The sequence below is a fragment of the Canis aureus genome, chromosome 8 (assembly GCF_053574225.1).
Source record: "Canis aureus isolate CA01 chromosome 8, VMU_Caureus_v.1.0, whole genome shotgun sequence".
Lineage (NCBI taxonomy): Eukaryota > Metazoa > Chordata > Mammalia > Carnivora > Canidae > Canis > Canis aureus.
This window is the reverse complement of record NC_135618.1, coordinates 63,275,072-63,292,039: the sequence shown is the minus strand read 5'-3', so window position 1 is coordinate 63,292,039 and position 16,968 is coordinate 63,275,072. Positions and strand designations below refer to the sequence as shown.

General features: G+C 55.8%; 1 protein-coding gene across 12 annotated transcripts in view; it reads left to right on the top strand.

The window, feature by feature from the left end:
* Positions 1–14,467, top strand: part of IQCE (IQ motif containing E) — a 46,162-nt gene extending 31,695 nt beyond the window's left edge. For 10 of the 12 annotated variants that reach the window (XM_077907616.1, XM_077907611.1, XM_077907613.1 and 7 more), the window contains 7 exons: positions 2,453–2,623; positions 6,805–6,828; positions 8,911–9,021; positions 9,531–9,655; positions 10,574–10,674; positions 11,649–11,762; positions 12,575–14,467. In XM_077907616.1, coding sequence (XP_077763742.1) covers positions 2,453–2,623; positions 6,805–6,828; positions 8,911–9,021; positions 9,531–9,655; positions 10,574–10,674; positions 11,649–11,762; positions 12,575–12,714 — 786 coding nt within the window. In that variant the 3' untranslated portion in view covers positions 12,715–14,467. The remainder of the gene's footprint in view (positions 1–2,452; positions 2,624–6,804; positions 6,829–8,910; positions 9,022–9,530; positions 9,656–10,573; positions 10,675–11,648; positions 11,763–12,574) is intronic. The other 2 variants (XM_077907612.1, XM_077907607.1) reach the window with 2 other exon arrangements.
* Positions 14,468–16,968: the final 2,501 nt, after the last annotated feature.

Sequence of the window (16,968 nt, the reverse complement as noted above, 5' to 3'; positions counted from 1 at the left end):
TCACCTTCCAGGGGACCCCTTGCCCCCCTGCATACCGTGCCCGCTGTCTGCTCTGGGTGGATAGATGTGAGGCCAGGGCTGCTGGGGTGGGGGCATGTGGGCGGTGGAGCTATGTTTGTGTGTCTCCGGGGACCACCTCACTGGCAGGGGCCCCTTTTCTTCCCGAGCAGGTGCTCACAGGGCTCTGAGCCGACAGGGCTCCCCCATCTGTGACTTGTCCACTCTGGGTGATCCTGACCCCTCGGAGGCACCCAACAGAAGCAAACGTCAACTCTTCTGCTTGTTTTAATTCATCTGGTTCTTGGAGACCCCTCCCTCTACAGAGAGACCCGCTCAGGGTTCCTGTAGACACTCATGTGGGAAGCAAAGCAAGTTTCTCCTATTGTCTCCTCAGAGTGTTGACGCGGAGACAGAGGAGAGTCACTGTAGCGCCAGGCTCCGCCCGTGCGCTGATGTTCCCCCACGGTCAGGAAGGTGGCTCTGGTGTGGGCTCCTCGTCCCCCAGGCCTCGCGCTGACCTCCAGGAGGATCCGGCACCAAGGTATTGGTGCCGGCACAGGCCCACTTCTCTGCACACCTTACCACAAGAATGCCGCTTTTCCTGTGAGTCCCAGCAATTCGGGATTTCGATCCTCCACTAACCCAGTGTGAGACACAGTGGCTGCACTGGTAGGGAGCCCTGATGAACGTTCTTTTTCTCAAGGTTTGACATCCTCAATCACCATCTCTACGTCCCCTGAGAGGGGCTTCTCGAGGTTTGCCCAGTGTCAAAGTTATACTCAGGACTTACTGAGGCATCTTATTCAACCTGGAGGTTTTATGTCCCTACTATCGGCAGGAGCCTACCTTGGGCCCCAGGTTTCACGCTGTTCATGCCAAGAGTGGGCCAAGGGAATAGCCATACCCTCTGCAAAGCCACAGGGACAAGGATGTTAGGTAGCCTGGCAGTAGTGGTGCAGACGCCATGGACAGGAGACCCACGGGTGAGCCGTGCATTTGCCAGCGGGAGAGCAGGACCCTGTCCAGCCACTGCTGGTGGGGAACAGGTCTCCACTGGCTGACTCAGAAAGCCACCTGTGACCTACTGTTTGGTGGAAACAAATCTATCTCTTCCAGAGAAGGTCACAGCAGCGATCCCCTGAGATTAGAAAAAAAAACTCACACTGGAAAAAAATCCGAACAAATTACCAAAGTATGGCTTGTTTCTGTGTGGTGGGACCACGAGCAGTTTTATTTACCCCAGCGTAGTCTGAATTTTTTATAACAGGCATGTATATTCTTATAACAGGCTTTGGGGTTTTCCTGCTGGAAATGCATTTCCAAATGGACTTGGCTCTCCACGTTTGGACATGGGTGATGAGTTGTAGGTTTAATCAGGGGGGCAGGGGGGCAGTTTCTAACAGTTGCCTCAAGGAATTTCTCTATCGAAATTTAAAATCCTTTCAGCTATTTGCCAAGAGTTTTGGAGTGAGTATCCCTTTATCTCTAGGTGACTGATGGGACTCTCTTGCTCCTATTGGGACAGGCCACATAGTGACAGAGGTCATGTTGCCACAGAGGAACAGCGATGTGGGGGCATATTGGTACCGAGGGAGAAGATAAGCCCCTCTCCGGCTGGATGTTGGGGGTCTCGGTGGGTAGTAACTGGGCACGCCAGGAGGGCCTGGTGACAGTGACTGATCCACTAGGGGCCCCGGGGTGTGGGTGGTGGGCCTGGCTCCTTGGACCTGGTACAGTTCAGTTTTTACCAGTTTCCATCTTCACGAGGGGGTCCTCCAGCAACATAGGCCCCCAGCGGTGAGGACGATAGTCCAGGGTGTGGATTTTTATTGAGAGATGTCATTGCAGATAATACATTTGGACTCTTTTTTTTTTTTTTAGTTTTTTTTTTAAAGATTTTATTTATTTATTCATGAGAAACACAGAGAGGAGAGAGAGAGAGACAGGCAGAGACACAGGCAGAGGGAGAAGCAGGCTCCATGCAGGGAGCTTCTTTTCATCATGAAAACTGAACTAGAAATCTATTGCCTTCAATCGCAAAGGTCTTTAGAGTAAAAGAAAGACCAAAAACAAGGTGCCTGAGAAGCAGGTAAACCTTGCAATAACACACACGTGTCACTGAGCTCAGGAAGTACATTGTAGCTTCGGAAGGGCCATGTGTCAGACTTACAGGGGTGTCACCCCGTCATCCTCTCATGGGAGTGCCATCACGCCGGGTTTAGAGAGGTGGATGAAAACCACCTTAAAGCCATTTATTAGCTGTACCTTCTTTCTGCAGAGATTTATTTATTTATTTTGTAGTACGGCATACTGAACGTGTAGGTACAGATTTTTCCTCCACATTAAAAAATCTAGTCTGATGAGCTCAGCCTGTATCATGCCAGCATCCTGCCACCTCACCCGGTACCCATCTTCCCTGCCCGGCTTAATCGTCCTTTGCACCTTTCTGCAGACCCCAGAAGAACCCCGACCTTCCCTTCCCACCAGCAGGCTCTCTCAGCAGGACCATGAGCCAGATCCAAGTGAGGAGGGCTTCTCTTGGCCCCCCTCCACCTGCTCCGAGGGGCAAAGAGACACGGCAGCCAGGATCCTGCAGGCCCGCTGGAAGAGATACTGCCAGCAGGTGAGAGCCCGGGGGGCCTCACTGTGGTCCGCTCCCTCTGCCGCACAGGCTCTGTGCTCGGTGCCGCTGGCATGCATGGAAATGTGGGACAGAATGTCGTGGGGGGTGAGGGGCAGACCAGCACCTGGATCCAAAGTAGCTCCTACAGGGACCCTTACAGGGTCATCTGGAGGTGGAGAGGGGCAGTGGCTTGTCCGGAAGCCTTTGTTAGCTCACTGACCACAGCGGCGGGTGGCTGGTTCCAAGGGAGACCCGCTCTGGGTGCAGCCCCTGACCGCACTCTGAAATCTCTGCCCTATCCCCCTAAACATGGCTGAGCATGGGCTCCACAGTGAGGTGGATCCAGTCTAGAAACAACTGGAAATTCAAACCCCCAGAGAAGCCCCTCTTCTGGGGTTGCCTGGGGGAAAGCAGCTCAGGCTGTGGTCTATTTTCCTGGGACTCTGAAAAACCTGCCTTGAGTGGCTGCTCCTCAGGGGACACCACCTATAAGTTAGGGTACAGGAAGGCCACCCATGAAAGCTGAGAATGTATATCTCAGACCCCAGGAGACAAGGAGCTATGAGTCTGTGCTGAATGCCTTCATGCTTGGGGAGAGGTGGAGCGAGGAGCCCAGGGCAGGGGAAATAGGGTGACGGGAGGAGCCCAGGGCAAGGGAAGTGGGGTGATGGGGGAGGAGCCTGGGGCAGAGGAAGCAGGGGAGATGACAGGGTGGGGGGGAGAAGGGGAGCCTGAGGTGGGGGAAGTGGGGTGACTGGCAAGGAGTCCAGGGCAGGGGAAGCAGGGTGACAGGGGAGGAGCCCGGGAGACGTCATGCTATCTCGTGGAGGGAGGACTGTGGCTCCATTCCTGAGCTTCTGGGGTAAGAGTGGCTGTCTCCTTGGACGAGCTCTGCGCTCTGAAAGAGCTCCTGGCTGTAGAACATGGCAGGGCCCTTTCTCCCCGGCTGAGGAGACTGTGCAGCTCTCTGGCTGTCTGAATATCATAAGATCTTAGTTCCAGAAGGCTGTCCATAGAGTTTCTTAAGCTACTGTTTCTTCGCAATTTCTGTTATGAGAATGTATAGAACATTTAGAATATTTGGAAGAACTCCATGTATTCAGGAAGGTACCACGCAAATTCTTGCCCCTACCTCAACAGTAGTTAACACTCAGCATTATTTCTTTTCTATGTGGATCGTTTCTTGGTACAACCTTATGAGAGTAAGTTTTAAACGTGAATTCTCGGCATCTTCTGAGCACGAGGGCACCCAGCTGACCACAGCAGGCACCCTCAGACACCCCAAAGTGAGGCAGAGGGTGTCTCATGGCCTCTGGCCTACCTTCATAGCCACATCTCCCCACGTGCCCCAGGATCCCTTCTCAAGGATCAACGTTGTCAGCCCCAATCCAGTCAAGGTTGAGCGTTGACCCACATCCAGTGAGAACTCTGCAGTGTTCCTGCACGTCCTTATGAAGAATGAGGGCCAGTCCCCTGCAGGGTGCCCACGTCCAGGATCTGTCCCATTGTGTTCCTGTGGTGGCCCTTGTCTCCTCCCTGTAAGTAGAAAGTCAGGGGTGCAGGCTTGATGCCGCTCAGGTTAGGCCTTTTGGGCCAGAGCATCATCTCCCTTCAGGCACAGGTGAGACCAGGGAGTCCTGTTCCTGTGTCTGACCGCAGGCACAGGGTAATGTCACGGCTGCCAGCTTCTGCCATTGTCAGGCAACACCTTTCTCATGACAGTGACCCCGTAAATCTGTGGGAAGAATGACCTCTTTGCACTCTGGTCCCCACCTTCCACCAATGGCTCTGCACCCTTCACACATCTTTACTCAGCCCATCATGTCACACAGTTATGGGGGGACTTCGGGGCTGGCACTCTTCTGTAAAGCAGCTTTGCTTATTGGCTGGTCAGCAGGGCATCACTCCATGGTCTCCCAAAAAGGCAGGCTCAAAACTTCCCTGTTTCCCATCAAGCACTAAGTAAACCCTGACTTCAGAGCAGGGGATTGTTCCGGTGGTCATTCTACAGGAAGCCAGCAAGCTTCTTCCCCCATTCTATATGAGGGCTGGGACATTTCTGGCTTTTAGATTAATTAGTCATTTTTTTCTTTTCTCGTTCAGCTTGTCCCACATCTGGTCAGTGGGAGCGCTCAGGTCTGGCTCCTGGGCCTTTGTTCTTGTCAGCGCACTCTCATCTTCTGGCTCAGGAAGGCATTGCAAGCTCCCCGTCCTCCTCACCCCAGACCTGGAGGGAGCTCACCATTACTGAGCCGCTTGTCTGTCTGGGTGCTGCTTTTCCCCTCACCTTTGTCCTCATCAGACCTTTCCTTAATTAAAAAGACCAAATGCGGGTGCCTGGGCTGCTCAGTTGGTTGAGCATCTGACTCATGATTTCGGCTCAGGTAATGATCTTGGGTTCTGGGATCAAGCTCCACATCAGGCTCCACGCTCAGTGGGGTACCTGTTTGACTTCTCTCTCTGCCTCTCTCTTTGCCCCTCCCTCTCCTTTTGCCCCCTTCCCTCTCAAATTAATTAAAAAACTCAAATTTAATTAATGAATTAATTTAAAAAGACAAAATGTAAGGTGCTCTCAGAGCAGTGCCCTAGCTCACTGCTCCCCACCAACTTGGCAGGACCTGTCACCCACATTGTCTTCCACTGCCTGCCCCTCCGGGAGCTGGGGCACAGCTGACTTCTTGACACGTGAGCGGAGTCATTTCTTCAGGATTCTGTGTTAAAAGAACTCAGAAACATCAGATGTACATGCCTACATCTGAGAATATAGCATTCAAAAGGCTACTTTTTTTTTTAATATTTTATTTATTCATGAGAGACAGAGAGAGGCAGAGACACAGGCAGAGGGAGAAGCAGGCTGCATGCAGGGAGCCTGATGTGGGACTCGATCCTGGGACTCCAGGATCACGCCCTGGGCCAAAGGCAGACGCTCAACCACTGAGCCACCCAGGCATCCCTCAAAAGGCTACTTGATTGGAAATTGGGGTCCTGGGACCTCAGCCCCAGGTCCTCTTGGTCTGCACGTCTCGGACTCATGTCAGGGTGTGATGGTGTCTGAAGCCATGAGGAAGAAGGCCCTGGGCCTTCCTGGAGCCCCCTGGCAGTGCAACTGCACCCCACACCCGGCTACACTTTCTGCCATCAACAGGCCTACAGCTGGCCACACTCCACCATGCCTCCTTGACTCAGAGTCCATTTCCGCAAGCAATGTGGTTCCATCTTTTCTGCCTGTCTCGAGTCATGGCACATTTCCACTCCTCCACTTTTGCACTTTTCAGGCTCACCATTAGACTTCCTCACTCTGCAGCTCGCCCCACGTCCTTGCTGGTGCTATCCTCATCTGCTGCTTGGTGGTTTCTTGGCCAGTCCTGATTGTTACTATTATTCATTCATTCATTCATCTTACATCCTGCTGGTCCTCATACTCCATTTTTCCTTAACCCGTCAAGGGTCAAATCCTCTTCTATAATGGCCGTGGGCCATGCACTCTGATTAATATCAAAAAGGATCTGGCAAGTATGTTTTGTTGGCTGTGGTCATTGACCACTATAGCTCGTGTATCATCCCGGGCTTTCCACATCAGAAGTACTCGGGCTTCCCTGACATCTATAAAAATACACATTCCTGGGGCCTCTGTGCTGGTTCTGGCTCAGCCTTGGGTGTAGCTCAATCTTTGTTCCTCCATTCCCTGGGTGCTTCTGACAATGGATTGGGAGTCAGTATGGGGACCCTTTCTGTAGCTTCTTCAGCAGACATGACCATCCAGAGAGGACACCTGTGTCAGGACCGCTCTGGCTGTGGGAAGGGTCTTCCTCACTTGGGGCTGAAGACAAGTGTGCACGGTGGTGCCTGTGAGTCATGTCTCACAGAGAGCTGCCATGGGCTCGCCCAGAGCCACAGGCGACACCGACCTGGCTCGTCTGCAGCTGACTCATCCTAAGAAAGTTGGCCATCTGGATATGGCCGCTGGCTCCCTCAGCACTGCCAGCTGAGGACAGGGATGCACCCAGCTTCCTGGGCTGCAGGTGGTGAGGAGGGCGCTCTCGATGAGGGGAGTGCCCTGGTACCCCAGTTCTGCTTTTCTCCATCTGTGATGACTGTGGCAGATACAGGATCAGGAAATGAACACTGTATTGTGAAAAATTCATCCTCGTGTTAATTCATAATGTATCTCTTTATTTCAGAAAAAAGAGGCTGTTCTGGCTGAGGTAAGCAAGGTTTATTTCATCTGTTTCAAAATATATAGTCTTGCACTAGAGCAAAGTCACAGTGGGATGTCTCACACACTGGTTTCCATGAAATCAGACCAGACCCGGGTGATACCAACGTCAGAGGAATATTGGGATAACTTCACATGTTCAGATATATTCAATCAATCATTCTTTCAACATACTTTTCTTGATCATCACTTCAGGTCTGGTAACCCGGTGGGCCCTCAGGACTCAGAAAGCTGTTGAGACAAGTCATTGCAGGTCAGGGTGTCAGGTGTGCCTTAGGGCTCTTGTGAAGGCCAGGCACAGGGCCTGGGGAGTGTGGGGGCTCCCAGGCGTAGGGAGAAGACAGGCGTGCACAGGAGCATGGCTTGCTGGGGAGAGAGCAGGTCTGTGTGATCAGTTGGAAGCAGAGGTTGGAGGCAGCAGCAGAACTGATGGGAGCCTCCAGCTACCCAGACCACCCTGGAGACCCACACGGCCCCGTGCTGCTGCTGTTGCCCGCCCTCAGCCTATTCCCTATGCAGCCTCCAGGGTGACATGTTTTAAATGATAAATAACACCATCACTGTACATGACTTGCTCTCAAACTTAAAAGCAAATGTAAAGCTATTGCCTAAAGACTCTCCATGTCACACTCTCTGGCTACTCCTCCAGCCCTGCTCATTCTTCTCTGGCCAATCTGGAGGCTTCTTCAGCACTCCTCGGAAATGCGAACCTTATTCCTGACACCAGGCCTTTGCACTTGCTGCTCCCTCTGCCTAGAAGGCTCTTCCTCTAGACACTTGCATGCCTTGCCCCCTTGCTTTACACAGGAAATGTTACCTCTTCAGAGACCCGGTCTCTGAATACCCCACATCGGCCATCACTCCAGCCCCATGTCCTGCTTTATTTCTCTTCATAGCTTTTATCCCCACTTGATATTTTGATATTTTACTTTTTTTTTAAATTGCTTGTCTCCCATTGCAATGTAAGTTCCTTGGAGGCAGGGACCACCTCTGTCCTCACACCACTGTATCCACAGTTCCTAGGATGTTGCCCACCACGTGATAGGCATTCAGCAGATTGTGTGGAATGAATGGGTGAGTGAATGGGTGAATCTGGGATTCCTCAAAGGACTGTATAGAGTGTTTCCCAGCCAGCTAGCTGGCTAGCATGTGCTGTCGTGTTCTCCTGCTTGTCTTCAGGGGTCTCCCCAGGCCTGGTTGTCCTCACCTCCCCAGCCAAGGGATGATGACAAGACCCCTGCAGGATGCTGCTGAGCTGGGCTTCTGTAGTGCTTTGGTGGCTGTCATGTCACCCCAGCCTGTGTCGCTCATTACGAGCCCTCGCTGTGGGTCATCTGCATGCAGCAAGCCCCCCACCCCACCCCAGGTCGGTCTATACATGCACTTGCTTATGCTCACCGCGCTTTGTTGGGCCTTGTCTCTGAACCCTGAGTTCAGGACATCTCCTTCACTGCCTCCAATAACAACAAAGCAAAGCTGTTTCTTTTAGTTACCGTGATGCTGGAAGCATCTTAACCTCGAAACACGCGACATATCAGGCCCCAGTGTGCTCGCGTGGCGCTCGCCTAATATGCGATGAGAGCTCAACCCTTTTGTCATGCTGTGACGTTTCCAGCCAGGGCTGCCCCTGGAATCCAGAACAGTGATCTCAGACTTAACAGAGCATCCATGTGTGTGTCTGAGGAGATCATTTAAGATTAAGGTCAGAGGATAAATAATCCCTTTGCTACCGTTTGAGATCATGCTCTGGCCCACTTGGTTTTGAAAGAGGTATATAGAAAGCAGGTTGCATGGGCTTAACTACCCAATATGGAAACATAACTGTGTTTAGAATATGGACGAATATGAGCAGCTAAATGTGATAGCATTGAACAGATGCCTGGGTTCAGATGCTGGGTATGCCTCTTCCTGCACGAGGCAGTAGGCAGGAGACACAGAGGCTGTGGCTATGCAGCAGTGAGAGAGAAAGTTTTCTCTGCTGATAGAGCTTTCCCCTCCAGCACCCCATTCTCTGCACCTGCCACCTTCCAGGGAGATTAATACCCATTTCCCTCTCCTCGTTCCCCACCAGGCGGCTACGGTGCTTCAGTCAGCTTTCAGGGGACACCTAGCACGGGTGAAGCTGCTATCAAGCCAGGCGTGTACTTCAGAATCCCCTGGGCCTCCCAGCCCGCCAGGCCAGGTAACCCTGGGAGCGGGACACAGCAGGGTGCTAACTGCCCTCTCTCCAGATTGCCATCTCATGCCCCATCATCCAGGGCAGCGCGGCATCTCTATGTCCGTGTCCTACCTGGCACCTTACTCTGTGTGTAGGGGGCCACACTGGGCCAGGCACCAGGACCTGTAGTGCAGGCTCAGCTGGATTTAATTCAGGGGCCACATGGCTTTGAGGTGCTCACATATTAGGTAGTGTGCCTGTCTCGCAATTAAGGCAGAAGTTTAAAAACACAATAAAGATAAGCATTTTCTGTATCTGTCCGTCCTCTGCAAAAATGACAAGACATTCATTTTAAGAATCTCTAGGATCTGAGGGTCAGGAGCCTGCTGAGCACATGGTTAGTGACGAGATAAGCCACCTGGAATGGGGCTGCACACCCACACGACTCTCTGGGGGCCTGGTAGGGGCCCTGCCACACCTGGAAGATGGGCAGAGGCTTCTAAATGGCTCTCTTCTCCACTGTGGTATCATAGCAGGACCCCCTACCACCACGTGTTCCAAGCCGTGCCATCCAGGCCCAGGATGACCCCGGGGAGGAAGAGGCCATCACCACCATCCAGTCCGTCCTCCGGGCACACTTGGCACGGGTCAGACACAGGTAAATCCAACTGGCAGGCCCCCCTCTGTTGCATGTCACTGGGAGACACCAGCCACAGCCATGGCGCAGGAAGCTGCCTATCCACCAGGCCACCCATGCACAGGCACAGGGCACGGGAGCCAGGAGATGTCACGTGATCACAAACGCGCCGTGCAGAGCTCCTCCTGCACATGCAGGTGGGGTAGCCCACCAGGTCTGCCTCTCAGGAGGGTGCCTTCCTGGAATGGCTCCCTTGTGCTGGGGAAAACCAGCAGAAGGGCATAGGCACCGTGTGATTCTGGTTCCCACCAATTTGTAGCCAGCTCTCTTGTCCTAACGCATTACCCTTTTAAAAAAATTTTTGAAAAAAAAAAATTCGACATGACCTGAGTGTTCAGGAGGGTGTGAGTGTTGTCAGGCCCTTCCCACAGCAGCTCACACTCATTCTCAATAGCCACGATCCTGCCAGACCTGCTGGAGCCCTGGATGCGGAAACTCAGACCCCATCTAGGTCGACTCGGGCAGAGCAGGATCTGCAGCAGGCAAGGGAGTGTCTGTTGAGGTGCAAGGACAAGAGGCTTGGGTTCCCGTTTCCCAGTCTACACAACAGGAAAGGCAGCCGCCCATCACTTTTCAGGCTATGCTTCCTCTCTGCCGAAGGAGAGCCAGGTGGAGCCAGGATCTCACAGTCTGGTTCCCAATGAGCTGGGGCGGCTGGGGATGCCACGCAGGTTGGGGTCTCACCAGTGCCACCAGGCACGGCAGCAAGCACTAGGGACCATGGGAGAGAAGGCGTCGACGCCTGACCTTGGCATGTGCCCGGGAGGCCGATGGCGGACGCGCTGTGCTCCGTGCCACCCACCCGTGCTGGTTCTGCCAAGGCCTTGGTGGTAGGGGCGTCTGTAAAGTCCAAGCGGCCAGCCTCTCTCTCTTCCCCAGTGCCGCCAGTCAGAGAGCCACCCCTGCAGCTTCCAGGAGGAGGAGACCCGCTCTGGCACCCGCCCGCCAGCCGCCCGCGCCACCCTGCCCTGCTTTTCCTGGTAATTTCATTTCGTCTTGGATTTCCATGCAAGGGGCAGCTGGCCCTCTGGGCTCCAAGAACAGTGTGGCCGCTGCCCCGGAAGCTCAGGGTGTGCAGGCACGTGCGGGGGCTTGTCCCAGGGCGACCACTCAGGCACAGAGTATGGCTGTCAGCAGGGAGGTGCCCCCAGCTTCGGCCCTCATCCCCCAGGCTGCTGGGAAAGGCGAGCCCACAGGAGGCAGCCCTGGTGCCAGTTGTAGCAGCTTCCAGGAACCAACGGGCCACACAGTTGGAGCTTCGTGGCTCATGTGTCTTTGGTTTTTATTCTTGGCTCTAACTGGAACTGTGTGGTTTCCCTCCCTTAGGCCAGCGCCTTTCCTATTTGTTAGTTTTGAGCAAAGCTTTGCTTGTATTTGCTTCTCTGCCTCATTATGGTCCAAAAGCTGCAGAAATCCCTGGACCTGGCAGGACTGCTATACCCCAGCTGCGAGGCCCAGTCCCTGCTCTGCCCAGTGGCTGACGTGGGGTCCTGGGCTAGGGCCTGCGGCCTCATGTGTGAGATAGAGCCCAATGTGAGCGGCCTGAGCATTTTCTTCAGGTCTTGGGATTCTGATGGCCCCTCACACTGGTTGGGGAGCCTCTCTTGCTGCCAGCTCCTGCTCCCAGTGATGCTGGAGATGAGCGGGAGGGGAGTGCGTGAGATCTGATGCTGTCTTTAGACCAAGAAACACAGTCTTGAGGTCTCATTTGTGAGGGCAGCATGCTGTCACCACGCGGCGCTATTGTGGAGCATGTGCACTGGAGGATTTTTCCGTGCTGCGCCCTTGGGTCGCACAGATGGAATCCGAGAAGGACAGGGCAAATTGCAAAAGGAAGCAGTTTTTCCAAACCAAAGCCCTCGGGGTAGAAAGACAGGTGGAGGTGACGAGCCCTGCCTGTGTTGGCTGTTGGCTTTGCGCACCGCAGGTGCTTTGAGTGTGCGTGTTGTTTCAGGCCAGGAGGACAGTGACATGAGCAGCGGGGAGACTGTGGAGGGGCCGGCAGCAGAGGATGAAGTGCTGGGGCCGTGGGGGCCAAGGAAGCCAGCCTCCCTGCAGCCCTGCTCTGGTGAGTGTGGGAGGCTGGGTCTGGGCCCTGGAGGATCTCCTGCATGAGCTGAGGGTTTCACGCCATGTCTGACCCGAAGATCCCCACTCAACTTTCACCCTGTCAGAGCTTGTGAACTGTGAATTGTGAACTGTGGTATTCGGCCGCCATATGACTGCGCATCCTCCACCGGTTGGAGCATAGCCCTGTGTGGGGCCAGTTGCCCACCCACCCCCTGCCCTCGCCTCCCCCGCCCTCCACCAAGCTGGCTCTCCGGGTGCAGGCAGTCATCAGGGGTGCCCCTTCCGGCGTGGACTGAGGATTTGGGAAATTGGCTGTGTGTGTAGAAAGCAGGGGAGGGTAGGCTGGAAGGCTCGCAGGACTCACTGGGCACCTCCTGGTCCTGCCTGCCTCCCCTGCCCAAGGGCCCATGTCATGAGGAAGGTGGCTGTTACCCATGCAGGTGGTCCCCAGCCCCACCTGCACTCGGGTCGCAGCCCCACCCAGGCCCCAGACTCAGGGTGCCACCATGAAGTGGTCCTCAGAAACCCCCGCCCACGCTCAAGCTTGCTCACTGCTGGCCAGCCATCACCTTTTACAGGAGTTGGCCTTTTGGAAATGGCCAGAATGTTCCGAGCTGAGCTTGGAGGCTGAGGTGGCTTTGTGGCTGCTGTGACACTGATTCTGTAGGCCTGTCCCACCTTCACTGCTTTGGGTGTGACCTTGGGCGTCCTGGCAGGAGCAGGTCCGATGCAAGGTGTTGGAGAGCAGCAGCCCAAGGCACACTCCAGCCCTAAGCAGCTTGGGTGACGACCCCCTCTGGTTCCTTGCAGGGCCGTTCTCTCCCTTAGGACTGCAACAGCAACCACAGCCCATGGGGCCTCCACAAGTGGATGACAGCAGCTCGGAGGATTCAGACGAGATTGTCGTTGCTCCAGCTCTGCCCACAAGGAAGATGGCCTCCCTGCCCTAGGCCCTGGCCCTGGGCCCTCACACGGTGCTGGCTCTGCCGGGGAGCTCAGGGTTCGTAGGACGAGGCGTGTTCCGGGGGACATAGTGACCAGAATTGGAAAGTAATTTATCTCGTTAAGAGAGAACTACCTACTCCACAGCTCAGCGCTCTCTTCTTTGGCTTTTCTCTTTGGTTTGGTTTTGTCACTTGTCTGGTTGTCTGTGTAGGAATCCTGAAGCCTCTCCTTAATCTCTGGGAAGGGCCAGCTGGGCTGGTTTTCAGGGTCAGATGGACAATGCCTGTGCCTGGAATGGGGTCCACCAGGAGCCCTGCAAACACATGCTCTGGGGAGCAGCTTCCTGGCCACCTTTGGCCTTGAGCTGGGAAGAGCTGCTCTGTCTGGAGCTGCTCTGTCTGGAGCTGGGCCGCCAGCACCTCCTTCTCCCCACCATGTGCTCCCACCTCTGCCCAGTAAGTAGGCCAAGCTGGACACGCCAGGGCCGCACCTTCTGGAAGAGAGAGATGTGACAGGCTTGTTTGGGGCAGGCTCTCCCCAACCCATGACAGGACACGAAGACGTCAAGGCCCCAAGATGGGCTCGGGCTCCTCAGGCTGCTCCTTTCTGCGCCTCTCCAAGCAGAACTCTCCTCTTCATTGTCCCCCACCCCCGGATGTGCCCAGGAAGGAGTCTGGATGGATCTTTGTCACTGTGTAGATTGAGCCTTAAAAGATACCAAACTGTAATCAAGAAGTAGCATCGACCTGCAGGGTCAAGCTGCCCCTGGCCCCAAGGAAAGAGTAGTGGGGAGCCCGCAGCCCAGCCTCTACTGCACAGAGCTCCACTCAGAAGCCCAGTCTCGCCCTTCATGAGATTAGCCCTTGCTGATGGTAACATGGAGACCTTCAGGCCTGGGTGGGATTCCGAGGGCCTCTAGAGCCCCACGTCTCCGGGTCCCAGAGCTGATGCTAGAAAGCTCACCCTGGCTGGGACAGAGTGCCTACTGGAGCCCTTCTGAGGTCACTCTTGAGGAGCACGAGGTTCTGCTTGGGGAAAGTCGTGGGCCCTCCTCCCTGTGGTCAGGAAGCTTCTGCTCCAGCACCAGCAGGACACGTGGCAGGAGGCGCTCTGCATCCCCCGCCCCTGGGCAGTGAGGTCCCCCAGCCCAGCACATCCATCCCAAGTCACCTGGGCCCACCCTGTTAGGTTCTGCTCATACAGTGGGTTGAGAAGAATTCAGCCAGGAGGCTTGGCTAGTTTAGTCTCTTCTCTTTGCCTGGTCTGTGGGCTGTCAGGTCAATTCTCTTTTCTCTTTATTTTCCCACTGGACTGATTGGTAACTTGACTGAATTCCTTGCTGGCCCTGACTTGGGTCATTCATGGGGTCTGTTCCACGGTGACCGGACCACCGTTCTCTGGGCGCCGGGTTCAGAGCTCAGGGTCTGTAGGGGCCGGGTGCGCACCCGAGGGCGAGGAAGGCTGGGCCCATAGGCCTGTGAGCTCGGATGCGGTTCCTCCCGCCCCTCCCACAAAACACGGGCATTTCTGCCAACTCTTCACTCTGAGGAGCGGGCTCAGGTCGTAGGGATGTCCCTGCCTCGGGCCTGGACAAGGCCTGCCCGGGAGAAAGGGGCAATTCCGCACAGCATCCGGGTTGGCTTGTGCGCCGCGACCAGAGGGCAGGATCAGCCCCCGGGAACTGTAAATATGTACACTGGTCTGTCCGTGCACCTCTGGTGTAGCATTGTTGATCTATTAAAAGCAAACAGTCTGGAAGCTGCCTCGGTCACTGACGCACCTCCAGGCCATGATTTCAGCCAACATCCATCACGCACACCCTCTGAGGGACAGCCCACCCCACAGCTCTGTGACCTTGCGGGCCCTGTGGAGAACCCCAGGTCCCCACGTGCTTACAGCGCCCGAGCATGGCAGCTGGGGTGGGGGTGGGGTTCCCAGGGCTGCAGAGCAGCCCAAGACAGGGTGGGAGAGGGGCCTCACCTAGGGGCCAGTCCCAGCATGGGGCCTTAGGGCAGCTAGGCTGATGCCTGGGAGACAGAGAAGGGAAAAGGACCCAGCAGGAAGGCATAGAGCACCCCAAAGGCCCAGGTCCCTGCCCTCCAGAGGGGAAGTCCAGGAGCATGTACAACTCACTTTGCCCTAGCTATCACCACAGCTCCTGTGCACCTGCTGGAGCCCACCCTCTCGAAGCACTGCTGTCCAGGGGCCCCAAGGATGCCCCCCAGGATGCATGCAGGCTGACCTGGGCTGGCCATCCAGATGCTGTTCCTTTCTCTCGGGAAAGACTATTCTGTCGCTTTTCTGAAGGAGCCAAGTGATGACAAACGAGTCCAGGCCATGCCATGGCCTCTGCAGCCCTTGGTTCTCTCCCAGCAGGCAAGAGCTCAGGAGAAAGGGCAGCGGGGGCAGGAGCTGGTGGGAAGACCATGGGGCAGGACCAGAAGCTACTCAGACACCCACCAGGCCAAGTGGTGGGTCACTTTCCTGGGCCTCCAGCCCTTTGCCTGGGTGGCTGCACTGGCTCAGGCACTGAGGACCAGCAGGAAGGAGGGGGCCCCCGCCGCCAACCCACCCCCTTCTCTCTCCTGGCCCACTGCATTCCCCCAAATTCTTCTTTAGGAGCAGGGAAGGAATGATTGTCAGGAATCCCACTATCCAGTGACATAAGGGAGCCCATCTCTGGGGAATACACTTCCCAGGAGTTTGCTGCACAGAGCAAGGTATCCCATGACTTGGTTCACATGTGGCTGTTTGCCGGGCCCTCGGGTCCCTTGGGATCTGCCTGAAGTCCTCTGGGGACTTGTTGGCTGGCTCTAGCGCTTGCCCAAGCCCACCTCGTGCCCCATCACTATGCGTCTCTTTAACCAATAGCTCATTGGGAAGGCTTCTTGCTTTGTCGGGGAGCTGCTTGGGCCTGATGGAGTCCGTGACAGCGGAGGGCAGGGCCCCTCAGACACCCTCCCCAGCCTTGAGCCCACCTCCATGGGTCCTTCCAAGAGCCTGAGGTCCACCAGCACAGGCGCAGCCTCCAGGGTTGGGGGGATAGCTCCAGCCTCGGCCCCGGCCAGCAGGTGTAGACAAACACATGGTACGCAAGTATGCATACAGATACACACCTCACCAACACACATAACCTCCCCGTTCCTGCCACTGGCTCTGGGCTCCCAGGAGTCACTGGTCTGGTGCCCAGTCTGGCCCGCAAGGACCGTGTGGCCTCTTTACCACTCGTGACTGCAAGTTACCCCCAGGCCCTTGGCCAAGATGACTTTAAAAGTGAGATTCTTCAAAAGTCACCAGGGAATATGGAAAAAAAAAAAGTCACACTCCGAATCCCTGGCTCCCAGCGCTGCTACTGGGCTGGGAACATGAATGAGGAGGAGGAACCGGCCCAGGTTGCTGGCGTGGGTGCCAGCGGATGGCCTTTGGCCAGCACCTTCCATTAACATGCTGGGAACCCAGCCGGGGCCGTTACAGCCCCGAGGGGCGGCCCCATTAACCAGAGCCTGCCTAAGGAGCCTGTGGGACGTTTCCATGGAGTCCTTTCTGAAGAGAGAGAGGGGTGCCCCGAGCTGTTCGTTAATTAAGCCCCAGAACTGCCAGGGATTCAAAGGAGAGGGTCCAATGTGTGCCAAGGCCCCAGGGCTTTCATTCAGGAGCCCAGCCTGGCCGCTTCTTCCTCAGCCCTCCCCTTCCTGGTTGCAGGGGGTGGGGAGGGAGGGGGTTGCTGGGGTCGGGGGCCCCAGAGTGGCTGTCCCTGCTGACGGCCTCACCCCGCCATCCACCATCCGCCTGGACTGCCTTTCCCCAGCTCAGCGCCAGGGCCGGCCCCCTCAGCAGCACTGACGGGGTGGCTGCTGCCCCATGTCTCATCTCAGTTTCCACCCTGCCCAGCCCCCGGGCTCTACCAGCCCCGTCCCCTGCCTGCCTGCCGGGCACGGGCAACCCCAGGGCCCTGTCCCTAACACGGGACTCCCCGGAGATTGAGATGAATGTCTGCACCTACGTGTCTCAGATGCCTCAAACTCAGCTTGGCCCAGCTTTGACTGACCTTCGCCCCGTAACCCGCGCCCTGCCCCTCGATGCCGTCTCCATGACAACATCACAGGCCTCTGGGTTTCCTGAGCCAGAAACCTGGCCATCACCCCTGTCTCCCAACATGCTCCTCACCCTACACTCGGTCACCAGGCCCCGGGCTCCTGCCCGGAGCCCCACTCTGCTGCCACATCTGAGCAAGGCCACCAGCCATCCCCACGGAACGG